The sequence below is a fragment of the Microtus oregoni genome, unplaced genomic scaffold (assembly GCF_018167655.1).
Source record: "Microtus oregoni isolate MIOR12 unplaced genomic scaffold, Mior012 000144F_ref0000341, whole genome shotgun sequence".
In the NCBI taxonomy this organism is placed as follows: Eukaryota; Metazoa; Chordata; class Mammalia; order Rodentia; family Cricetidae; genus Microtus; species Microtus oregoni.
Window position 1 is genome coordinate 503,701 of NW_024544794.1, and position 16,770 is coordinate 520,470.

The following is a 16,770-nucleotide window of genomic DNA, read 5'->3' on the forward strand; positions in this document are numbered from 1 at the left end:
ATCGCACTTTGCAAGAAGGGAGCATAGCATTTCCTATGCTTACCCAATAATCATTCCTCATGCTGCAGACTTTAGTCCCATTTGTATGTTGAATTATAATGACAAGTAAAGCAAGTAATCAAAGCCATGGATCTTAAAAACTTTTTTTATACTAGTATGGCGTCACTACTATGGGCGGGACATACTGGTTCATATATGTGGCACGTGAGTGAGTGTCCATACGTGTTTGTGTGCATCCATGTGGAGGTTAGAGGTGAACATTGAATGTCTTCCTCTACACTCTCAGGCAGGTAACGTAAATGCTGTCAGAGGGTCCTTGGGAACGGTGCACACTGGGTACCACGCTTTCATTCAGTTGTCCCTTGGGATGCTGAGCAAGGGTGGCTGGAAATCACAGTTTTAAAAACAGGGGCTTCACATATCCCAGGCTGATCTCATCTCACTGTGTAGCAAAGATGACCGTGAGCTTCTGATGCTTCTGCCTCTCCCACCCAGGTGGTGGGATTGCGGACCCCTAGCACCGAGCCTCATTATGGGGTGAGTCCGCCAAGTGAGCCACGCCCCTAGCCCACATTCCATTATTCTAAGGACCTCTAGAAATCTCTTTCAAATAGTATTTCCTACTTTCTAAATGTGGACACTCAGTTTGTTGCAAAGCTAATGTATAGATCAACCAAACGTGTTCTCTGGCTAAAAGTAATAGCAGGTTGCAATGCCGTGGTCTCTGGCACAACTAGATACCCTAAGACATCTTTCAGTACGACACCGTCGGCATCCAGGTACATATTAGTCACTAAAGTTATCCAGACATGGTTTTGTAGATTTTTCTGAATCCTGAGACCAATAGGTATAGGTCAGTCTGCCCAGCTCTCTGCTAGGCAGGGGCAGTCAGGTAAATACCCAAAGAATGGTTAGTGTAATTGGCAGATGATTGAGCCTTACGTTGAGGGTTATTTTATTGGCATCTCAACATGGATATTGACGTAAACATAACATCTGTCTGAAGAATGGCTTCGGTGTGCAGGAATCTTAACCTTTGACTGTGTGCAGCTGTCTTTATTTTTGTTTGTTTGATTGCTTGCTTTGATTTTTTTTAAGCGACTTGTTTGATGCTGTATTTATTAAGGTCTCTTAGAATCAGAAATCACAGGCTTGAAATCCCAGCCATGGAGGCTGAGACGGGAGGGATGCACCATCGAAGCCAGCTGACCTACACAATGAGGTCATACATCAAAACTCAAAATCAAGAAGATCCCTTGTTGGCTCTGTACTGAGGATGCAATCTGACAGGGCAGTTTGCCCTTTCACAGCAAGGATGGAGCAGAGTTCAACGTGCGTGTAATCTCACATGGGTTGTTGTTTCTTAGGGCTCAGTGTGACTGGCCAAGAGAAATGCGGGAAATGCGTGTATGATGAACGAGAGAGCCCGAAGTCTGTGTACGGAGAGTTCAGACGTCCTATTTATGGCTTTGGTGCACTGTAGTCTCTCGGGGAAACACACACAAGTTAACCTGGGTTTCTGCATCTCTCCGAAACCTGAGTTCACGTGTCAGAGAAGAGGAAGTAAGGGACCAGGGAATTCTTGACTGTCATCTCTACAGGTGTAGATGCTAAGGAACACACACACACACACATCCACGTCATGGTAGCTTGACTGGCCTCGAAATTTTTTCTACCAGAGACGCTTCAAAGACCCGAGATACTCTAGCCTGGAACTTCTTCTTTTGTAAAACAGAAGTGTGTGTCAGAACATCAGAGGCAGAGGCAGGGTTTTTTTTGTTTTGTTTTGTTTTGTTTTGTTTTTTAGCTCATCAAAAGCTAATAGAGTAAATCCTGGATGTCATATTCCAGTCTTGCAACTCATTACCCCAAGTGACTTTGTGTTGAAATATTCCAGACTAGGGATCGAATCCAGGGCCTTTTGTGTGCTACTTAAGAGCTCTGCCACTGATCTCCACCTGAGTCTGTATGTGGTAAGATTTAGAGAGTCTAATAGCACCTACAGGAAAATGGGTATACGGAGTGGCCTTCTGTTTTCATAATCTCATTCCGTAGGATTTTAACATCTTTTTTTTCAGAGCTGGTTCTGAACAACACATTGAAGCCTCTGAATTAAGAAAGTGAGTTCAGAGACCAGGGTAGAAAATGAAGGAAAGCAGTGTGAGGGGACAGCGGTAACTCAGGGGACTGGGTTTTCTTAGGGGATTGGCAGATGAGGACACCAGGAAATGTGTTGTTGGTGATGAACATGAAGAGCCACGCCCCCTTGATGAGCAACTCGGTCATGGCCCTGCACGGCGACCTGCCTGTTGGGAGAGAACCGACTCCAAGTAACCCTGCCATTTAATGTGTTTAAGTCCCTGTCCTGACATGTCGTTCCTTCTCCTTTGGCAGTGGAGATCCTGACTGCCCGTCAGAAGAAAGCGGAAGAGCTGAAGAGACTGACCGACCTAGCCAGTCAGATGGCGGAGATGCAGCTGGCCGAACTCAGAGCGGAGATTAAGGTCAGTTCTGTGAAACTCCAGCAGAATGCCGAGCTGGCGCTCTGATCCCGCTGTGTGTGGTTTGTATCAATAGCTGGCTACTCAGACCATATATACCCCGCGCCCTCCCATGGGGTCGGAACACAGACTACAGAAGGTGAAGAAACAATCGCTATCCTTAAGTTTATAGACCCACTGAGATGGTTCTTGTAAACAGCACGGGGTAAAGTGGTCAGAGGGGAGGTGGTCACCAGGAAGGCAAGAAATGCTCATAACGAAGTAGGAAGGTGACGAACACCCAGTTATTAAACACACAGTGTGTCTGCACCCAGCTTCCGCCTGGCATCTAGAAACCCAGGGTCCTTTCAGCATAGAGCGGCTGCTGGCGTTAGAACAGTCTGTCTGTCGCAGGAGAAAGCTACGTGGCAAGAGCAGAAAGGGTCAGGTGGCATTTGATGCATCCCCTCCATCCTGGTTAAATATGGAAGGGAGCAGGGGATTGGGCGTCAAGAACCCTGGAGGTATTTCCCTTCTCACCTCCCCCTTGGCTCTTGCTTCCTCCTACCCAGCCAATTGCAAGGGCCTCCTGTCTTCTTCCAGCTTCTCTGCTCCAGGTCCAGAGTTCAATTCCCAAACAGACCTAGCTTGTACTCCCTTAGTACAAGCCATCCCCCCGCCTCAGAATCCAATACAGTACAGGACTCAGTAAATACCGCAGCGCCTATTTCCTCTGAAAATTCCAGCTTGTTAGAACTTCAAGCGAAGAGTGTGGGATCGCAGCTTCCTAGTCAATTGAAATCAATTTTCTCTCAGGTTTCATTTCTGCCTATCAGAATCCCACTTTTCATTACATGGTTGATAGCACAGGCTTTGGCGTGAAACAGGATAGCTCCCAAATTTTCTACTTCTGTGGCTTGGGTAAATTACATATTGTCTTAGGTTCTTAGAGTCCGGCCCCCTCATCTGTAACATAGAGGTAATAAGAATACTGACTTCAGGATAACGTGATCAGGCGAAAATGAGGTTATTTCTTAAGAAGTCATTCAGTCAGCGTCCGGTTTAATTTTTTAAAGTATTCCAGCTCCCGTGTTCTCTCTTCTAAGACCCTCTCCGCGTGCCACTCAGCGAGAGATAATTTCTTCGGCTCCTACGTCTCCCAAGTGCCAGCCACTTCACCCTTGGATTGAATGGCATGTCTTTCCTCTCTAGTAAACTCCCTGATACTCAAGGAGGGTGTGAGTCACAGTTGTTTCTGTGTTTCTCACTGCGCTGTCTACACCGCGATCTTAATTTCAAGTGGAATTTAAATGAATTGAAAGCTAATCTTTCCCACTCCCCCACAGCGGCACTTGAGATTCCGTCAGGAAGGTTGTGTTTTCTAGACGCAGAAGACTTGGTTTCTTATTAAGATAGAGACGAGGTGTCCAGGGAGGACGGCGATGAATCTCGGAAAACCACACTAGTGAGGGATGCTAAAGGGTTGAATAGATGAGCCTGGACATAGAGCTTCTTCTTGTCTAAGCTGCAGTGGGGAATGTCGGGTCTCCTAACTTATTCCCAGAAGAAGGTGGAGGGTGACGGAGGCAGAACCAAGGCTCAGGCCAACTGGACACGAATGAGACTCCTCAGGTCCGCCATCTGTGGGCACAGGAAGAACACAGTGAGGGGGTGCGCGGGTGTCCTGGCCGCGGTTTGGAACTCCTCCTCCGCTTTTCTTCCCTCCAGCACTTTGTCAGCGAGCGCAAATATGACGAAGAGCTGGGCAAGGCGGCCCGCTTCTCCTGCGACATCGAACAGCTGAAAGCCCAAATCATGATCTGCGGAGAAAGTGAGTTGTGCGTTGTGCATGCGTACTAAATAATTCCGCGTGAGTCAGCCTAATGCGGTTTGGGGTTGATGGCAGAAACGTCAGGTGGACAGTCGCGCCCCCCTCCCCCATGGCTAAACGGAGGTCTGAGGAGCTTTAATGGTATATGGCCATGACATTAGTCACTGGAAATGTCAGGATTTGAACTTAGACTCTTCAGATGCCACTGCCCGTCAGCAGATCCCCAGGATTTAAGCTGAATAGAGCAGGTCAGCTGGTTGCTACCTTTCACAGGCTTCCCCTGAGCTTGTCCAGGTAGGCTGCTGCCCTGCTTGCAGCCTGCCTGAGAGCCCTGAGCACCACGCCCCCAACCCTCGGCCCCGCCCCCACTCCCTGGGCCCCGCCCCCACTCCCTGGGCCCCGCCCCCACTCCCTGGGCCCCGCCCCCACACCCTCGGGCCCGGCTCCCTGCTTAGCCTGGGTTCTCTTGCTGAGTGAAGCCAGAGGTAATGAGAGACTTCGCGTCAGCCATTAGTTTAGTCTTGTTCCCTATTAAGCCTTAATTGGAGAGGCTGATGTGCAGCTAAATTGGCTGCTGCGTTTTCCTGTTCTCAGGCCCACACACGAGGGGAGGCGGGGATGAGTGACAAGCGCTAACGTGGCTTTGAGGACAGTCACTGAGGAGGACCGGCAGCCGTCCACAACCCCATAGTCAGCAGGAAGCTAAGATTTGACTGCGCTTCTTTTTCTACGTTGAAATTTCTTTTTTTTTTCTCTCCTCCTCGAAATAAAAAAAGTCTATCAGCGCAATCTAAAAATTACCAAGTTGCGTTGACTAGCATGTGACCTTGCTTTCAGGTCACCTGTCTACCGATTACATACCACGTACATGTGTAGTAATACAAGCTACTTTCGTCACAGTAGATGCTAGACCTTTTTCCGTGTCCGCATGTTCTGCTGATCACTTATGTAACTGACTTGACCAGTCCTGAAGTTGTAGCCTTTAAATAACCTCCCGTTGAGGGCCAGAAAACAATGCCTTCGGCTTCCTGTTGGCCATCTTTGTCAGCCACCTGATTTTCTTGCTGTGCTTTTTAGGGTTTTTTGTTTTTTTTTTTCTTCATATTGATGGCAGGACCTCCCTCTTGGCCCTTCTCCAAACAAGCAGTTTGGTTGACCTTGGGGAAGGAACCTGCACGTCCCGAGTTCTCCTTGAATCGGAAAATAAGCTGGGCTCCAATCCTGGGTGAATCTGTGCCACCTGGCTCTGCTGGGGAAGGGGGAGGGGCACTCCACTGGCTTCCCTCCAGGCGCCAGCTAGTGAGAGAAGCCGCCCCTTATCAAATTTACGAGTGTCCACATAAAAACAGCCAGCCTCGAGTGTTTGTGACAGTAATCCTCACGAAAATCCTGCGTGGAGGGTGTGCATCGCTGCGGCGACTGACCCAGAAGTGGAAACGGGAAATAATGACCCCAGGCGCCTGAACCTGGTGAGCCCGAGAGCTGCTGAAATCCCCTGGCTGTGTTTGGACAGCCCAGAATCATTTATCACACCTTACCTACAATATGAAGGGGCCGGAGCTTGCATCCCCCGTCCTTTCCACTTCTAACATTCTGCCGAGCCCTGCTAGCCACTCCTAATCCTCCTGCCAAACCCCGGGATTAAGTCCTGATCCGACAAAAGGAACAGAGAAAATTGCTTTGAAAAATTGGTGGCAATTTTAAAATTCACAAGAAGGTCTTTCCCTGTCCAGCCTGGCAGTTGAATCCCAGAAAGCTGTGAGAGAAGTCACGGCTTTATCCTAGAATTGATTCCCTCTGGCCTCGATTCAGTATAATCACACAGAAATCACCCTGCCCGAAACCACCACTTTCAGAAACAACAGGACTGACAATAATAAGCATTGAACAGACCTATCTGACCCGAATGTGTGCCCGAAAGCAGCTGCCTGATCGGCCTGCCGAGCACGCTGTCCCGGGGATGATGCAGGTCTGTGCTTAAAGACTCATCTGGGTAGCCCTGGTGGAGTATAGGAGATGCCGGGGACTGGCCGGCCTGCCCTATGATCAGGGATACTCAGGACCCAGGGCTACAGAATTTCTGAGGCATAACGTCCATCCACGCCCATGCTCTCAGAATGCAGGACTCTGCCAGCCTCTCCATCCTTACGTGTCTGCAGCACGGGCTAACACAGAACCTGATAAATGGAAGAACTAATTCACTTACGCATGAGCCAGAGAGGGAACACACAATGTCATTACCTCGCTATCCGTGCTGGTTCTTGACCTAAAGAAGAATCTTTAAGTTACAGAGGTGTGTCTTTGTTCCTGCAAATGCCTCTCCTCATGGAGTCTTGCAGGAGAAATGTGTCCTTTCGAACTACATCTTAAAGAATGACCCTGAATCTCTGTTTGGAGCTCTTGCCAATTTCTCCCCTCCGTGGCAGTCTCTAATGGCTCCTTGGGCAGCGGTGCTCTTGGCACAGCCCCTAACACCAAACCCATTCTCCCTTGCAGTCACACATCCAAAGAACAACTATTCCTCAAGAACCCCCTGCAGCTCCCTGCTGCCTCTGCTGAACACTCCCGCCCTGGCTTCCGGGAAACAAGGGAACTTTGCCCGGAAATCGTCCAGTCACAGCAAGCCCTCGGAGGGGAGAGTGGCAAACCCCAAGATGGTGAGCGGTCTTCCCAGCACTGCCGATGCCTGTCACCAGACCATGCCCACGAACAAGCAGGTAAGCCACTCCGGGAGGGCCTCGTGGCACTGCCTGCAGGGTCTCTGCAGGTGCTGGTACACGATGCCAGCAAGGTCACCGCCCATTTCCAGAGGAAGAAAGTTAACAGCTCTGAGCCACTGAGCTAGGGGTCCTGTCCAGGCTCCCTCAAGCTCGAGAGCACTGGCTGCCTGGCCTCACCTCCTGCCTTATGAGCTTCACCATGTTGCCTCATTCACCTAATGGAGACAGGTCCTCTCATGCTCTTCTTGCCAGCATCTCCAGGTCCTGGACAGTCCACTGAAACCATTAGTGAGAGGGAAAGTGGCCGTTGCTGTTATTTATGATTTTAAAAAGTTCCTGCTTAGGTTTGGAGTAACGGGTCAAAGTCAGACAAACTTGTCTTGCCGTGGAATTTCAGTGAGGGACACACATTTCAAAATGACTATCTTGGTTCACTCCTGTCTTCCATGGCCTCTAAAAATACAGCTTTTCACTGGTGGTGGCGCATGCCTTTAATCCCAGCACTTGGAAGGCAGAGGCAGGAGGATCTCTGTGAGTTCAAGGCCAGTCTAGTCTATAAAGAGAGTTGCAAGACAGCCAGGACTGTTATACAGAGAAACGCTGTCTCGAAATACCAAAACAAACAAACAAACAAACAAACAAAAAAAACCCCTGAACTTTTCAAAGAACAGTCTTCCACCTCTCCTCCTGTTTCTGAGAGGGAATTAGTAGCCCGAGTTTAGAAAGTGGAAAAGAAGCGGGATTCAGATTCGGTGACGTGGGTGTTGAGCCTACTGCAGAGATAGCATTCATGATCTCTGCAGCTCCCTTTCTCAGTGTTTCAAACCACTGGCTTACTAGCAAGTGCCCTGGGGAGTAGCCTTCTCTTGGCCTTTAGGAGTTCCCGCTGCTGATGCTGCCGGGCGTTTCTGTGGTCCTGAATGACTTCATGATTTTGAAAGTAGTGGCTGGTTAAGGGAGCAGGGTACAAACGCACAGGCTAAGTGCGTCTCTGTCTCCACAGTATCTGCCAAACCCGTTGCTGTCATGTAGATTCCTCTTCAGCTCGGTGAAGTTAGCGTGTAGGTGATGGCTAATTTAAGTGGTAATTCCCTTGTATATCTAAGCACAACAGGGAAGAGCAGGCAGGAAGGGACCTGTGTTCCAGAATAACTGTTATGAGTCCCACATCACTGTCCCTTCTACAGAGTTAGGGGTCAGTGAAGCCAAGGAGATATATACCCAGAATCAGCACTCTCTTCTCCCTCCCCCTTTCCTCCCTCCTCCTCCCCTCCCTCCTCCTCTTCTCCCTCCTCTTCTTCTCTCTCCTCCTCTTCTCCCTCCTCCTCTTCTCTTTGAAGATGATTAACTTTCTTCCAGTTCCATTTACAAGACTGTAGTGCTAGATCTGAGAATTATGTCAACCTGGCCTGTTTGCCTACTGTCTTTCATTACTGTGGTTTGAAAAAGTTTGTCTGTGATTTAGGGGGTAGGTTTCCCCAATACCAGTGTCTTTGTGGTTTGCTGGCTTCAGACCCTTACTTCATGTCTCTTTTTAGCAGAATGGACCTTCTAGCCAAAGACGAAGATTTAACCCGCAGTATCACAATAGGCTAAACGGTCCTGCCAAGTCCCAGGGCGGTGGCAACGAAGCCGACCCCGTACTGAAGAGCAACAGTCGGCACGAACACAGAAGACAGCCGCACAATGGCTTCCGTCCCAAAAACAAAGGTGGTGCCAAAAACCAAGAGGCCTCCTCGGGGACAAAGGCCCCAGAGGTCCCAACGCATTCTGAAAAGCCCCGTCGACGGCAGCATGCTGCAGACAACTCAGAGGCTAGGCCTTTCCGGGGTAATGTGGGTAGGGTAACACAGTGCAATCTTTGTCCCACAAGAATAGAGGTTTCCACGGAGGCCACGGTTCTCTCCGTCCCAGCTGTGACGTTGGTGGCCTGAGCCGGGAAAGGAAAGAGCAGGCTTTGCCTGGTTTTGGTTCCCCGCCCGAGGTGCTGACCCAATTCGCTGCCAAAAGAGAGTCGGTGAGAATATACAAACCCCGTGTGTTTGTGTCCTTCTCTCTCGGTCATTTTTACTCATCCCGATGCCCTGCTCTAGCTCGCTCCATCATGCCCATGCTTTGCTTGCTCCTGTTGTCGCTTCTCCTCACGTTAGCCAGGCCGTATTTACTCGTTGTTAGGGAAACCAAGATGAGGCTGGGGATCGGAGGCTCTGCTAGCTGACCTGTGTTGCCGCTGCCGCCTTGGCGTCCATCCGTTGGTTGTCTTTAGAGAGTTCAATGTTGGAACCAGAAATTCCCGCTCAGACAAGCGTGATCTGCTGAAAACACATGTGCTTTTGTAGAACTTAACATCTGGTGTTTTTCTGAAATATAGATAAATATATATATAAACATATATTGCTTTATTTGAAACAAATTAAAATATGCTGCATTTGACGCCCGGCTTGGTTCTTTCATCGATGGCTACCTTGGTGTGGAATGTTCTTTGACACACTTTTGAAGCAGAGGTAAAGACCAGAGGTTTAATGCCAAGCTCTGTCTGAAACAAGAACTCTTAGGAAGCAGTGATATTTCCTCAGTTACTATTCGGATAGGTGCTACACGTCCAGACACGGATGCTACGTGGTAATTAGAAACCATGTTTGTAACAAAGTTTCCCTCCGTATAGCTTTGACAATAGAGATGATAGTTGTTAGTTCATTGGAGATGATTGGTTCATGAACCAAAGTCCAGAATTAAAGCATGCCTTTGGTCCAATTTGATCATGATTCCTGCTCCTTTCTCTTAATTCTGAATTCTGTCCTCCATATGCTGACACTGTATTCAGAATAATGATAATGACTAACTTGCTGAGCTCTCTCTGTGGCTTCTGTGTGGGGCAAGTGTCTTGTTAGAAGTCACAGCAAAGCCCTGGCATGCCATGACTTACAGACCGGATTGTTGTTGGTCACCCATGGGGAGAACGAGTTAACAGAACAAGCCCATTAGCCTATACTAATGAGTATAGTATAGCCTATACTATACATTAGCATGAACCAATCAGAGCCCTTGACACTGACATTGGGCTTCTCCAGAAGCACTGGCTGTGTAAAGCTACTGCGACCTCAGAAAAGGGGAATGAACATAGAGTATCTCCAAAACCGAAGAGCCCCAATTCCCCTCTTTGGACTGTGGGGTTTCCTTCACTGGCTACTTCCAAGTGCAAACGCTTCAACTCCATGTTGAGATTTTTTTTTTCCTGGCAGCCCAGGTTCATTGGTTCCAGGTTCATTGGTTCCAGGCTCATTTGGTTCCAGGTTCATTGGTTCCAGGTTCATTGGTTCCGGGCTCATTGGTTCTAGGTTCATTGGTTCCAGGTTCATTGGTTCCAGGTTCATTGGTTCTCTTCTCCTGAACAGCCCAGCATTCAAGCCACACAGGCATCCGTTTCTTCTTTTGTCAAGTACAGGAGGATGTTTCCTCTCACCAGAGCTTTCCAAGGTCTCTGAGGGTACTCAGACATTTAATAGGAATTCAAAATGTCAAGTCACATTCCAGGAAGGAAGGAAGAGGAACTGGTTCAAATAAGGAAGATGAATGTTTGGGACCACACTCTCTGTTAACCCATCTGAGGCCCTGAATTCATAGCTTACGAAGCAGGAGGATTTTACACAAGTTTCGTGTAGCAAGATCCTGCCAAGCCCCTGAAAAATGTCAGTCGCTATCTGACAGCCGTAAAGATGGCAGATTATTCTTAGAGAGAGAAGGAAAATGGACATGCCAGGAAGGAATGTGCCCTCTCCAAAGTTCGAGCCAGCCGCTCTTCTCCTGGCCCTGCTCCCTCAGGTTGCCCTGGAGTTAAGAAAGCTCAGACACATTCCTGAGTGCAGAGCAAACACGCCCAGGTCACTGGGAAGGACGAAAGAATGCTGAAAAGTACTCAGACCTGATGACAGTTCTCCCCCCCTCGATTTTTTGCCTTGGACTCTGTCATGGGGGCATTTCCCAATCTTCACTTTAAAGTGGTAATTAGATATTTTAGGCCACTATCAGTTCTTTGAAACAAATACTGTGTTTGTGTTCAGAGGTTTCTGTCCTGCCCAGTCTAGTCGTCCAGCCCCAAAGAAACACACAGAGGTGTACATTAATTATAAACTGGATGGCCTATTAGCTCAGGCTTCTTACTAACTAATTCTTACATCTTACATTAACCCATTCCTCTTGTGTGTGTTAGCCACGTGGCTTGGTACCTTTGCCAGCGAGGGATTCTCATCTGGCTTCCTCTGCAGCTGGGTCACCACTGCAGACTGCCTCATTCCTCTTCCCAGAATTCTCCTGTTCTTGTCACTTCCCTCTACTTCCTGTCTGGTTGCCCCACCTACACTTCTTGCCTGGCTTCTGGCCAATCAACGTTTTATTAAAATACAAGTGACAGGGCACAGACCATTGTACCATAGCATATTTCTTCCCCTCTGGTAGAACCATTTGTGTAATCCGATGGATCTGGGTCATAGTCTTCCATTTTCACTTCTTAAGTGTGTGTGCATGTGTGTGTGTGTGCATGCGTGTGTGCAGATGCGTGTGTGTGTGTGTGTGTGTGTGCGTGCGTGTACGTGTGTGTGCACTCATGTGTAGATGCATGTTTGTACATGGACACCAAAGGACAAGCTCTGGTATTGTTCACCATTCGGATGTCCACCTTAGTTTGGTTTGGTTTTCCTCTCACTGGCCTGAGGCTCCCTAATCAGACTCTCTCTGTGCTCGGGAGTGAGTCCCAGGGATCCACAGGGGGCTGCCTCCCCAGCACTAAGACTACCGGTGCCTGCCCAGCTTTGTATGTGGGTTATTAGCTTCGCAGTCAACTCTTTGTGCTAGAATGTCACACCCTGCCCCGACCAAGCCATCCTCCAGCCCAATTCTGCCATTCTCAATAAAGAGTGCTAAATGCCTTTTCAAAAGCCATGAGCTTTATGAACACTGATTTCTCTACTTAACATAGGGAAGTAGGAATAGAGCCCTCTCTTTAACACGTCTCTGATAGAGGTCGGAACTGTTTAATGGTAAGAATGTGTGCATAATTTCAAATCTCCCCTACAGTTCACCACATAGATCTTCCATCCAGACTCTGAAATCCAAGCTCCCTGATGGCTGCCCAATTACATTCCAAATTCACACTTCACCGGGGAGTCTGCAGGTCCCACTCTGTGGCCATGAGAATGTTGCCTGCCTGCACACAGTGCGTTTAACCACGAAGAAATTCACCCTCAGTAAAGACTGAGTTTAGTGGGAGGAACCAGTAACAGGAGTCCCGACCGAAAGCTCGGGTTACAGGCAGGACTTCTGTTCACCTCAGGAACGGGGATTTTAATTAAACATTCTCAGAGGAGCTGATGGGAAAAGTGACTAGCTAAGAGTTTTTGTTAAAGTAACAGACTTGAGAATTCTGATTTTTCTAAGCCTAGGTTTCAATGCTGATTTAATCATGAGAAGCAGAGACCAGTGTTTCCTAGACCCATTTGCAGTGAGGACCGGGAGGCTGGGCTGTTCCCCAGCTGTACAGAAGATGTCTGGATTCCTCACTGCCCCTGACACAGCATTCTCTCATTCTCTCTCCCACCCTTTATGCAAGGCCGGCAGCGTTGCTGGCTGATTGTGGTGCCCTCGTGTGTCTAACAAGAGTAAACACTCTGCTTCTCCAGCAGACATTCTAGTGACAGCTTAAGAAATAATGTCATGTGTTTTTTCCCCCTCCTCCATTGAGAGAAAATCCCTAAAATTCAGGCACAGGAGGGCCATGACCCAAATGGCCCCAGGAAGCAAAGGTACTGATTAAAAAAATTTTTTTTAAAAAGGCTACCTTTAAAATAACAAAAGAACCCAGCACTCACAAAGACGCAGGTGGATCTCTGTGAGTTCAAGGCCAGCCTGGTCTACAAGAGCTAGTTCCAGGACAGGCTGCAAAGCTAGAGAGAAACCCTGTCTCAAAAAAAAAAAAAAAAAAAAAAAAAAACCCAGAAAAACAACAACAAAATAACAAAAGAATCAATCATTGTTCCCTAACTGACTAATATAGTTGAGTTTTCCTGAAACTACTGAACATCTTAGTAGTTGTGATGTTTGAGAAAAACAAGTATGAAGAATTGAGAAGTCCCTGGGATCATTTAGATGAAAATGTGAACTCAATTTTAATACTATACTTACAAAACATAGGGTTATTTTTTTTCAACCCTCTTGTTTTACATAAACAAGTCTTTATAAGTCCTGAAAAAGACTACTGTCTATTCGTAGTTTCTGAGATTCAGTTCCCATCCATGAAGGCGGATCGACCAACACCAGTGTTGAATCCTACGGCTGCAGTCCCATGGGCAGGGGCGTGGCTTCTGAACCTAGCTATTATAGATGAGAACCGTGGTTCTCAGCCACTTCGTCACACAGGCTTCTCAAACGTACTTCAGGCTTCATTTCCAGAGGCCCCTCTATCTGAGGACTGTCCCTTCCCAATGCCCAGAAAAGCTCCGGGCGCTTCCACTAGGTTCATGTTTCACAGGAGAAGTCGCCACACGCTTCCATAAAACGCAGTTCAAAAGGAAATTTATTTATTGGGGGGGGGGGGCGGTTAGCAAACTTCAACACACACACAAAACCCAGAACTGTGACTCAACAAGGCCCAAAGAGCTACTGAAAACTGTTAAACATAGTTCTTGTCAAGGGGTAAAATAAACCATCCTATTTTTAACCTGAGAACTCAACTTTGAGTTAGACTCAGGACAATGCTAGAACTCCTCTAGCCTGCAGCTCTAAACACTTCTGTTTCTCCCATGCTCAAGCCCCAAAGGCCTACGAATCAGAATCAGGTGTATTACATTAATTGCCCCGCGCTTTGGTCCCAATATTCCCTGTTAGTTGCTTCTCTGTTACTATGACTGGTGACTTAAGAGGGGAAGGATTTATTCCGGCTCATGATTTGAGGGTGCAGACCATCGTGATGAGGGCACCATGGCAGCAGGAGCGTGAGGCTACTGATTGCCCAGCAACTACGGTTAGGAAACAGTAGTGACTGCTGGGGCCCTAGAGCTTAGTCCTTATTAGGTAAAGGCTTGATCAGATAATAAACAAAATGTTTCTAACAGGGAACGTGGCATGATGGTAAATAACTGCAATCATCCTCCCACTTGGAAGGTAGAGGAAAGAGGACCTGGAATTCAAAGTCATCCCCAGCTGCCTAGCAAGTTCGAGACCAGCCGGGGTTACGCGAGACCCTGTCTCAAAGAATATGCACTTCTACCTAACACTATTAATAAAGCCAGAAATGTAATTGGGAACTCAAAGGAGAGAATTCTTCATTGGTTGGCATTCTTTGTCATTTTTTTGTTGGCGTCCTCCCTCTTAGTGCTACCCCTGCCTGCCCCTCCCAGCCCCAATGTTCTCTCACTCGCCTATACCCCCTAATAAGAAGGCATCGTTTGCTCAGGTTGAGTCACCCCGCAAGAGCAATGGCTCTCAACTGGGCCAAGTGACCCCCGCCACTTGCAGAAGGCATCTGGGTAATTTTGATCGCTGACTGGGTGCCACCAGACACCCTCCAGTGCAGCGTACAAGCTAGACCAAGATGTCACCAAGGCCACTAGATCACTCTGCGGGATCCAGAAGGGCTCCGTGCTGTTTGTCACCTCCAGATCATGCATTTATCCCAAACGCAACCACACCGAGAGGCAAGGCCTAAGGGAAAGCATTTAGTTGACAAACGTTCCACACTCATGAGTGTGAGCTAATGTCAATACAAAGGGCCTAGGGGCTTTTCGTTTAGTATTGTGTTCTCATTCCCTTCTGCCCTTCTGCTACAACATGTGATGGAGCAGGAAAGGCCTGTGGGCTCCTCAATCTTCGACTTCCTAGCTTCCAGAACTATAAGAAGTCTTCCTTAGAAATACTGAGTCTCTCTGGTCCCCTGTCCCAGCAAAAGAAAGAGGATAGATACTAGGGATTGGAGAAAGAGATGACCCCACAGACGGAGACCACGGGGTACCTGGACGTCAGGTGGCTGCATTCTCTACTGGCTCCAACTCATTACTCTGCTGACCAACATCCCTGGTCCGGATGTGTGGCTTCTGATGTCCTTAAACTGTCCATGTTGTCAACACTCAAGCTGAGTTCCCAAGTTTTCCAAATAAAGAAATTAGGTGGCGAATTCTTGAAAGATCTGTAATTGAGCTAGGAATGTCTGAATTTTTAAGAAACCTTGACAGAAAAAAGTGACTTTTGCCTTTTTCCAACTTGAGCAAGTTCGTTCTTTGCTTTTGAAACCAGTTTCTCTTTTCTAAGCTCCAGCGCCCCCCAAATTCATACCTGGAGCTCAGAAGAATTTTACTAAAATAATGAGGGCTTTGGGGTGGAAGAAGCCAGCATAAAGTCTAAAAAGGAGCCTTATAGAAGGAAAACCTGTAAAATAAAAAAGTAGGGCAGAAATCCGGACTGGCAGTCACTGTAAAATTCTATTCGTCTTAGCCACAGCCAGCAGCAGAAGCGATCTAGCTAGCGAATATGAAATGTGTAGGGGCTGTCTACAGAAACCCGAAAAAAGAAAAATTAGCTTCTCTGTAACAATGTAAACCATGTGTATTTCATGAGGCTGACAGGAGCAACGTGAAACGGCTCCTTCGAGGCCTCACCACCAGTCAGCTTCTGTGAATTCGTAATTCTAAGAACAGCTGAAAACCAATATTTTTTTTCCCCTGTTAGCTATTCATGATGTTTCTTTCCCTGGCTGTACTACAGTCAGAACCAAGTGTCACCCGTCCACCCTTCACTGGCTGGGGAAATGGCAACCCATTGACTGTTTGCGAGGGAGAGTTTCCACACGAGAGGAGGGACAGTGTTCACTGTAGCTGAAAGGGTCCTAGTGAGTTTACAACACACTTTTGCTGAAGTAGAAGCCCCTTCTGTCATCACGTTCACGCTTTCAATTCAGTATTTAACCAACATCAGTACCAGTGTGGAGTAAGCCTATTCAAAGGAGCTGAAGGTGTAACACAGTCTTCTATAAGACAACCGCCCATTCATGATGTTAGCTTTTAGGGAATACTTTACCACCACAGGACTTCGTATATATTCAAAATGCTACATCAAAAGATTTCTCAGGCCAAGTTAAATATGCTTGTGAGTCAATCCCTTCTTTAGAGATCAAGACAGTTGCAACACATTTAACCAGACACAGGTTGAGTGGATAAACTTGCTAAGGAGGTACTAGGAGAGACAGGCCAAGGTTAGGAAGCCGTGGCCCCACCTACTCCAGCCCTGGGAGCTGTGTGTCTCTGAACTACTGTGATGACTTCACCAGAACTATCACTCGGACTGTGGTTGCTAATGGCAACTGATCATTAGCACATCCCTCCTTCTCCAGATAGCAGGAACCTTGCAGGGTCCGTCAGAAATCCGCTCCTGTATCCCTGAAGGTGTCAGATGTTCTGATCCACGGCTGCCTCCAACTGTGTGGAAATGTGCTACTGGCCCCCTGGGTACCGGACACCACAACTACAGAAGAGACCTCAAGACGGACGATCCTACTTCAGTACAGTCCTACAAAAAGTCTTGCCCGCTGCAGATCAATTTCCCAAGCTTTACACCCATGTCCTCCCTCTGGCAAGAAGACGCCAGGGCTGGGATGATGGAGTGTGCTCATTCCTGTTCAGGATTAACTTTCTCAACCTCGTTCTCTGGATCTTTAAGAACTAGAAAAGACTTCCTTAATGCTGATGCTGTTCTG

The 16,770-nt window shown here is 47.7% G+C and overlaps 1 protein-coding gene across 7 annotated transcripts in view; it reads left to right on the plus strand.

The window, feature by feature from the left end:
• The window catches only part of LOC121444848 (SPATS2-like protein), a 156,874-nt gene extending 147,290 nt beyond the window's left edge, over positions 1–9,584 (plus strand). For 5 of the 7 annotated variants that reach the window (XM_041646759.1, XM_041646758.1, XM_041646763.1 and 2 more), the window contains 4 exons: positions 2,395–2,504; positions 4,209–4,311; positions 6,808–7,028; positions 8,570–9,584. In XM_041646759.1, the coding sequence (XP_041502693.1) occupies positions 2,395–2,504; positions 4,209–4,311; positions 6,808–7,028; positions 8,570–8,965 (830 nt within the window). In that variant the 3' untranslated portion in view covers positions 8,966–9,584. The remainder of the gene's footprint in view (positions 1–2,394; positions 2,505–4,208; positions 4,312–6,807; positions 7,029–8,569) is intronic. The other 2 variants (XM_041646762.1, XM_041646764.1) reach the window with 1 other exon arrangement.
• Positions 9,585–16,770: the final 7,186 nt, after the last annotated feature.